General features: G+C 48.8%; 1 protein-coding gene across 1 annotated transcript; it reads right to left on the bottom strand.

Annotated features, from left to right (window-relative positions):
• Positions 1-5,469: 5,469 nt before the first annotated feature.
• LOC100843104 (putrescine hydroxycinnamoyltransferase) lies at positions 5,470-7,352 on the bottom strand. Its single transcript, XM_003578512.4, has one exon. The coding sequence runs from the start codon at positions 7,048-7,050 to the stop codon at positions 5,719-5,721; it is 1,332 nt and encodes a 443-aa protein (XP_003578560.1). The 5' UTR covers positions 7,051-7,352; the 3' UTR covers positions 5,470-5,718.
• Between the last annotated feature and the right edge of the window lie 1,721 nt (positions 7,353-9,073).

Below are 9,073 nucleotides of genomic sequence, written 5' to 3'. Positions count from 1 at the left end.
AGCTCTTTCTGCTAGCGAACTAGTACTTCCTTTTGAGCCAGTAGCAGGAAGTGGGCCTAGAGGTTGCTTGACTAGTGCCCCTCTGGTGCCTGGAGGGCCAGGTTCTCTGAAAGTGTAAATCCCTTTCTGCAGCTGTATTATTTCTTGCTGTTTCTGTATCATCTCCTGCAGGATCCTCATTTCCTCTTCAGGGGACTGCAGCAATGATTCAAGCTGAGAGTTCTTTGGAACCTGAACTTGCACACGGTCGCTTGCTTCAGTCATCACTTGATCGCCCTTACTCTGCTGCTTAGCCTGGTGTCCTTCAACCTGCATATCTTCTCCTGTGCCCTGAGTGATGTGTCCACCATGCATCAACAGGGGAGTAACTGCACCGCCTAACCTTGAGCTGCCCTCTTTAATGTAGTTAGGTGGATGCACAGTGTCATCTTCAACCTCCCTCTCTCTTCCAATGAAATCCCTTCTGTTCATGCTTGCAGATGAGACCTCCCTTTCCTCATATCTCAGTTGTTTCCTCGTCAGATTTTGCCGGCAATCTCTTGGGAACTCCTCTCTGATATAGTTGAAATCCTGCTCTTCTTCTGTTCTTTCTGGACCTTGCTCAATCTGTGGATTAAAAAGCCTTTTGAATCTTCTTAGCATGACATTTCTATCTTGAACTTCAGATTCAAGCTTTGTCTCTTTAGGTATCTCATCTACAAGTGTCATCCATTTCCCATATCTCTCAAACAGAATATCTGCAGCTGATTGTTTGCTTGCAATTCTCTCCATGAAAAGCTCAATTCTCTTTTTGCAATGAGTAACTGTATGGAACATAATGTCACAGAAAGTACAAATCCTTCCTATTTTCTCATCATGAATGTAAGCGGTAATACTAGTAGACTCTGAAATTGTCAATTTCACCTTGTCCTTAACTGGCTTAAGAACATTCAACTTAGCAATACCAGTTATGTAGGATCCTTTCGCAAACAGCATGCTTTCAGTTAAAGCGTGCAGATCTGAAAGTTCTCCTATTTTCTTTAAAATTCCTTGGAGCGGATTAAGAGACCTTAAGGACAGAGGAACACCATAGACTCTAATAGGAACATAAAGAGTTTCAAATCTGTAGTCCTCATTAGATTTACTGTCCTCATTAGGATTGAGCCATTCAATCAAAAGGTTATCAGATCCCGTAGTGCAGGGTTGCTTTGCAATCACAAAATGCATAGCCTCAGCTGAGAGGAATTGAGCCATAAACAGATTTAGAGCAACTTCAGCTATAAGATGATAATTTCTACCCCAAGCTTTGGCCATAGCAACTGAAACAATACGCTGAGAGATATTTCTAGGAGTGCCTCCTGAACAAGATACTTTCAGCAGAAGATTGTACTGTGAAGTGATAGCATACCCTGGATTGACTTCTTGTACCTGAAGATTGCACTCTCCTGGCATAGAGATCTTCATAGCTTGAAGGTCAAGAGCAAGCTCTAGGATGTCTTCCTCTCGTTTCAGCTGCTCCTCCTCAAGCCTGGCTCTTTCTTCAGTCTCAGTTGTTCTCTGAGAATCCTGCTTCCGGTGAGTATTGCCAGCCCTTTGTCGGGCTAGCCCTCCGTCTTCTTCTTCATCATCTCTTGTCTGAGTTCGAGATCTTTGGATGTTTCTATTTGGCATGGGACGTGACGAGTTTTGGCTTCTTGTGGGGTTTGGCGCAGGCGGTGGGTGGTTTGATGCCATGGCTTTCGTTGGGGTGAAACTTGCTATGGGTGAAGGATTGCCGTGCGGCATGGCGAAGGATGGAACGATGAAAAGCTTGGATTGTAGAGAAAAAGGTGGAGATGATTGAAGATTGGTGGAAAAGTGAGGAAAGGGAAGGGGAAGGGGAAAAGTTTTACGACATAGAGTCAGTCGCCTCGAAGGCTCGACCTCCACTCCGGCTGCTGATTGGGGTCCAATCGTGATGATGTCTAATTGTTCCATTTCATGAGGAACGTGGTTTTCTCTAGCATATGTTGGTATCCACATAACATCCTAGCCAAGGGATTCACGTACCGAAGGAGGAATGGATGTTTTCATGTGGCTAAGATCAGGCCTGTCGACGAGGGTGCGCGAGGTGCACGACCGCTCAGGGCCTCCAAAATCGTGAGGCCCCCAAATCTAGCTGTAGTTATTATGGTATTAATTGGGAAAAGGGAAACAACGCTAATCACGATAGTATTAATTAGGAAAAACGGGAAACAACGCTAATCACGCACGGCGAATGCTCGACTCCTGCCTCCGTCGCCTGGACTTCGACCCCCTGCCTCCATGCCACGCCTCCACGGCTCCACCTGAGGCGATTGCAATCGCCTTGCCAGTCTGCTCCTGCAGCTCGTCTCATAATCTTGCTGATCAGGCACGTCGTAGATTCACTTGATTGCTGATTGCGGCGTGTCCTCAGTCCATGGCCAATCTTTCCTAATCCATCAGCCCTCGCTAGTTCGCTTGCTGCATGCCTGCATCGTCTAGGCATTGCTTATCTCCTGGGCAGGGGCGAAGCTAATTTTTTTTGCCAATGGGTTCGTCCGAGATTTGGGCATAAACTAACTATAGTATTTTACGATCTTAGACCATCTCAAAACAAGCGTGTACGGCTCAAAAGGAGCATAAAAAACGAAAAATAAAATATCATCTATAACCATCACATTTAAACTACCTTATCGTAAGGCAGTTCATCTAAATTAATTTCTCTCTGAACACAAGACTGTAGCAGACTAGCATTAGTAGAATCTGATTGCTTGTGTCTAACGGGTGGCCTTGAAGTGCCTGCATCACGTAGAAATAAATGGCGCACAATTTGGCCGCTATAGCGGCACGAAAGCCTCGGTGTGACGCTATGACAATTGCCACGAAATCAACGTTAATCCCTAATTTTGCATTAATTCTTCATTAAACAGATAAGTTTAGATATGGCGCTAAAATTTTGTACGCGATTGCGGCGCAATGGCGGCTGCTATTGCGGCTGGAGGATGCCACGGCGAAATGATTTAGCGTGCGATTTAAAACCTTGCTGCAACATCATTATCTTAATCTAACGATCGTTTCTTTTTCTCATAATAACGTTCCGTGGTCTAGATCAATCAATCAATCAAAGTACAAAGAAAAATCAATCAGAACATTAGGGATTACGCTAGACACTAGACACTAGACATGACTTAGAATTGAGGGAGATCAGGTGCTCACATACCTGCATTTTCAGAGCTCGGCAGGTAGACGGCTAGTCAGATTGCCGCTGCCGTCGCCGGCGTCCTGCGTCTGTGTGATGGGCGATGTGAGACGACAGAGACGAAGGAATTACGGGATTCAGAGTGGGGTTTTCCTTGTTTTGGTTGGCAGATAACGGAACGACGCGAGATTGCATAAGAATTGGAGTAGAATACGAGACGCCGCCGCCATGCGTGTAGAGGGTGCGGACAGATTGATCGTTCAGGGTTGCTAGCTGGGCTGTTAGTTGTCTAGTTGGGCTGACTTGCCACCGAGTAAATCGTCTCCAGCCCAGCAGCATGGGATCGATGGGTTCGACCGTGATTTTTGGTTGGGTTCGGCCGAGTAACTACACATCTATTTCTACGTTACCGGCAAAAGTTATTGCTCCCGACGCCTCTATGGCAGCTCCGCCCCTGCTCTCGGGAAGACGCCCTCCGTCCGCGACTCCGCAATTCTTCGTGTCCGATAGTCCGGCCATCGCGCCTCACGGCCTCAACGCCTAATCAGGTTTTCTGATTAATCCTATAACACTATTCTTCATTGTTGTTCTATTTTTTTGTCATAATTTCAGGTTTGATCCCACCCTCTCTTCTATTTTACTGATAAACATAGAATTCATATAATTCATTCAGTTTATTACTCCAATACTAGTGTACTAATAGTTCTAGATGTTGTGTGAAATAAGACATATTGTAATTTTGAAGTTATATAAGTAAATTAAATTGTCCAAATTTTTCAATCTGGCTCCAGGGCCCCCAATTCCTGGAGACGGCCCTGGCTAACATATTGTGGTACCCAAAACTTAATGCATGATGCCATCTCTAGAGCATCAATCTCCAGGAAACGGACTGTCAGGATATATAGTATGAGGGTACAAAACTATGCGGAGTGATGCATTTTTGATTTCATGAGCAATGAGAGCTACTCTGTGGCTAGATCGACTCGCTGTGCGCACTGCAGGTTAATTATATATAGTGTGTGGTCAATTGATTGGTACGGTGCAGGCATGCAACAGCTTTTTTTTTTGAGAGGGCATGCACAGCTAGTACGTAGCTAAATTTTTGTCGTTGTTTTAGCACAAATTTAAACTAAAATAACGATAACAATATAGGATCGTAGTGAGTACTCTTTCTGATTCTAAATTCTTGACTCAAATTTGCTCAAATATGAATGCATCTATTTTTAAAAAGCGTTTAGATAATGTAATATTCTCACAACAATTTAAGATCGCAGGAAGTACATGCATGTACCTCGGATAAAGTACTAAAAGTACATGTAGGTTTTTTTTTTCGAGGCTAGAACTACCGCATGGAGCATGTAGTAGTTAGCTCAGATCTCAAGTAAAAATGGGTACAATTTTAAACTGTTTGTAACAATCCTTGGTGGATTCGAGCATTTTTCGCGAGTAACACGATCGATTAAATTCAAAGTGGGTAGCGTACTGTCATCGTGTGCTAAAAAATTCAAATGATGTCGGCCACATCTCATATTACAAGAGAACATGATCGTGATGTCTTGTTCCGTACCCACGCCAAACAAAAGAGAATAAAAATTAAATTATTTCCGTCATCGATCACGAGGTTCGCTTGTCATGGCTACAGGATCCGACAACACAGGCAGTACAAGTGTCTAGGAGAGAACAGAAAAGGGAATATACCCATAACAGGTTTTAGGTAGTCATCACAAAAGATCGAGATCCGCAACGTCGTACACGACAGACAAAAGCGAGCGTTTTTACGGTACCTTTGTACTGCTCTAAGGAAGGGAGCAGTATAAATCCGATCGGGCTAATCCCGGCCCATTTTCTACGATGCCTTGGACGCCACTGTTCGTCGACCTGCGCCATTGCTTGGCGCTCTCACCGCTCGCCAAGCTCGTCTCTCCGTCTCTTGCAGTGTTCGTCGGTCTCGCCGCTCGTCACGCTCGTGGCTCTCTCATCGCTCTCTCTGCTCTCCAGTCATCACTACGTTGCCCGGCCATCCCATACTGCGCTGCACGCAGCTTCTCGCTGGCCTTGTCATCCGGCCGGCACCTCCACCATGACTCCTTGCCGCGAATGTTTTACTTTTTTTGTTTTTGGTATTGGGAAGAGAGCAGCCGGACTTACCGGAACAGAGAAGGAAACGGACCGGGTCTTGCGGACGGGCAGGCACGCATGCATGGTTTACGTTTACCTAATTAGCCCTCAAGTTCCAAATACTGCTGTCACCCTCAATAGCAGTATAGATCAACCTTGGCCGTTAGATCTTGTTAAACGGACGGCTTATATTGATTACGGGGTATCATAGAAGAGCTCACAAAAGCACATGTACACCACCATGCATAAAAATGGATACAGTTACAGTACTATATATGGTCGATAGATGGAGATAACAATATATACTTGCATCATTGCAAGTTGCATGCATGCAAGCAAGCAAGCAAGAGATAGATATGATCAAGCTTAACTTTGCCGGTCTAATTATTTCCTCTAGCTCGCTCTAGTAGCTTAGAAAATTACTCCATGGAGTAACAGCACTGCTTGAAGGCCTCGAGGTTATGCTCGAACACCGGCACGAAGGCATCGACGCTGCCGTCCCCTAGGTAAGACGGCACGAGGAATAGCATCCCTTCCGTGGGGAAATAGGAGGGCATGAAGTAGCTGGGGCTCCCCGTCCCGAAGTCCAGCTCGTAGAACGGGAACGTGAGCCAGCTATCCACTTCCAGGTCAGGGCACAGCACGTCCTTGAGCACGGCCGTCTTCTCCAGCCCTTCCCGCTCCACGGCGCCGGAGCCCGCCGCGAAGTCGACGAACGACCGGAAGTAGGCTTCGTCCACACGCGCCACCGCGTCGTGGATCGTCTGGGCCGCGTGCTTCAGGGGCCGGTTCAGGAGGTCGCCCGCCGTGGCCCGCGGGAAGGCCCAGAGCACAAGGTTGCCGAAGTAGCCCGCGGGGGCTTCGTCGAGGCGGCGCCGCCCGTCCACGGAGACGCGGATCGTGGATGTCTCGTAGGGGCCGAGCCCCCGGGCCCGCGTCATGGCGCGCCACAGGTGGGCCAGGGTGGTCTCGAACCGGCTGAACGGCCGGCCCCGGCCCTCGGACGCCCTTGCCCGGAGCCCCGCGATGAAGTCCTTGGTGAAATGCGTCTTGTGGATCACCACGCCGTTGTTGTTTGCCCCGCCGTGGTGTTGTTTCTCGTCCGTCGCCGACGGCAGTACTGGCCGGTAATACTCCACGCCTCGGTGCTCGAACTCGACGCGTGGCGAGAGCCGCGGCTTGAAGAGCTCCTTGTGGTGGTGCACGGGCGGCTGCTGGAAGATGGGGAGCCCTCTGGTGGCGCGGCCCCACGCGGCGAGGAAGTCGCTGGTGGCGTGGCCGTCGGCGACGGCGTGGTTGGCGGTGAAGCCCACGGCGAGCGAGCCGCACGCGAACCGCGTGAGCTGCACCTGCACCACCTCCTCGATCTCCCCGTCAAGGTCCGGGTGAAGCTTCAGGATCTCCGGGGTGGGCTTCGCCGGCGCGACGTCCACGAGCCTCGCGCCCTCGACGCGCGCCTCCACGAGCCGCGCGCCGTGGTCGTTGAGGAGGACGCCCGGGGACCCCTCCGGGCCGCCGCGTCCGACCTGCCCGGCGAAGAGGCGGTACGCGGCCAGAACGTCCGCGAGGCCCCGCTCGATGTCCGCCGTGGAGGGCGCCGGCGCCGAGAAGGCGTAGATGATGGCCATCTGGATGTGGTACGTGGCCGCGTCGAACACCGACGACGGCACGTGCTCGCTCGTGTCCGGCCGCGCCGCGCCCCGCGGGTACCGCGGCTTCACCAGCTTCGAGCTCACCACTTTCACCTCCATTGTATATGCCGAGTCGATTTGCTAGAGTTAGCTACTGTACTAGTCGTCTTCCCCAACTCCGACAGATAAGATGGATGGCGTTGATCGGTTGATGTCAGGGATCTACCGGCACCGGCAGGGAACGAGTGTGCAGTGTTGCCTAGCTAGCGCGCGCAGACACTGCCCTCGTGACGACGGCGGGAGAGCATTATAAATAGGCAGCGCGGGAACGGGGGGTAGGTGGATCTGTTCGACTGTAATCTCTGCCGGTGCGTGCTGATCATCGTGTGGATCGGAGTACCCCCATCCGTGGCTGGTCTTGTTCTGCGGCAATAGCTTACGATCATTCGTCCGTGTGGATCTTGAAACGGTGATTACCTTGTCGTGGTCAGTGGACTAACGCCTGTCTTGCTATACCTTTATCTTATTCTCACTTGTATTTTTTTTGTTTTCAAAACATCTTATCTCTCACTTGTTATTGTAAACAAAGAGTTGAAACTGCGTGCAGTGTACGAGTGTCAATGGACGTTTTCTGCAGAACGGCCACTTTGACGTACGCGCGTGCATACGTATACGTTCATACAGTACATTACTATAATTCTTGTTGCCCTCTGTACATAGCCCAATAACAGTACTTTAATGTACATCAACAACGGCCGGGGTGGAACGATGGAGGCATGGAGCCATAGCCATGTTTTTCTTTTTCTTTTTGCCGTAATTTTGGTTATATACCTCCGGTAATCACCTTTACCGGTCTGTCACAGTAACTGAACTTACCAAGCCTTACCGAATTACTTTAATTCTGTGAATTTAAGTACTCCTCACTTTCTATGCATGGATAAATACCTGAGAACGGCGGTGCCGTCACCCTTTCCTTCGTCCAACTCCCCTCTATCGCACGGATCCCCATTTCGCCTTTCTCCTTTCCCGTGTTCCCTGCGACCGCGCGGATCCCTGGCGCCACTAGAAAACACTTTGCGATAAATACCTTGTATGTAGAGAAAGTTTGATATGATCCCTCTTCTTATCTAATTCCTCCGTCCAATATTAAGTGATGAAATATTAGTATTTAGACGCTTTTTGCGTATAAATATATTCATATTTGGCAAATTTGAGTCACATAATATGTGACGGAGAGAGTACTAACCTTTTAAAGGTGATTGACTGAGTTTTCCTTAGTGTACCTTTTTATCAAAAGATCGAAAAGTTTTCTTCTACTCCGTGTGTCCGTGAGTTTTTTTTTTCACTTTGTAGCACTACGTAGTACTATACTCCATTTGTAGGGGCTAGAGGCAGACACTTCAGAATAAAAAGGGTTTTAAGACGGCGCGACGGTTCGGTGTAATAAGAGGTCTTCACTGTTCAAAAAAGGGTTCCGGCGCTCTCCGGCGCGTCACCTGTGAGACCAGCCATCGGTCGCCGCAACAGGTGCAATCATAGAGACATGTGGGCGAATAAACATCCGGGGTGAAAGCTCACCCGCCGTGATCTGACTACGGGGAGCTAGCAGTCTAGCAGCACAGCAGCGCACGCCGGGCAGCTTTCGTCCTCTCGATTTTGTGGCCGAAACGCGCCGACAGCCAGCCCGAGACCACGACAGTTACCTGCGAGGCTGCGAGCCGAACGCGTAGCAGCTACCTGGCCCCGATATCCTTCCACCAGGGCAGCTAAACGAATCGGGTTTGTGCTTCCCAACTCAACTCTGTCAACTACGGTACTGCAGGGCTCGTGAATTACGATCCCACTCAATGCACCATGAAACTAGGTTTTGGACTGAAAAATTCAGTGAAAAAAAATCATTATAATGCTGCCGTACGAAAACAATCATACACAGAACACTTTTGATTGAGTAGAATGTCGAACTAGAATAGGAGCTCAGCAAAGTTGCCTTATCTTTTTTCTTTCTTTAATCTGCTCTGCACTGTGCACTTCCCTCTGAAAACAAGTGCTTGCCCGACCGATGTCTTGGCCCCGAAAAATAAAAACTGGCGTTGCTTGGGCGTGTGTGAACAGATTGCTTTCTTTTTCATACCAAGAACGTGCT

This window comes from Brachypodium distachyon, chromosome 4 (assembly GCF_000005505.3).
Source record: "Brachypodium distachyon strain Bd21 chromosome 4, Brachypodium_distachyon_v3.0, whole genome shotgun sequence".
NCBI lineage: Eukaryota > Viridiplantae > Streptophyta > Magnoliopsida > Poales > Poaceae > Brachypodium > Brachypodium distachyon.
This window is presented reverse-complemented; position numbering and strand designations above follow the sequence as displayed.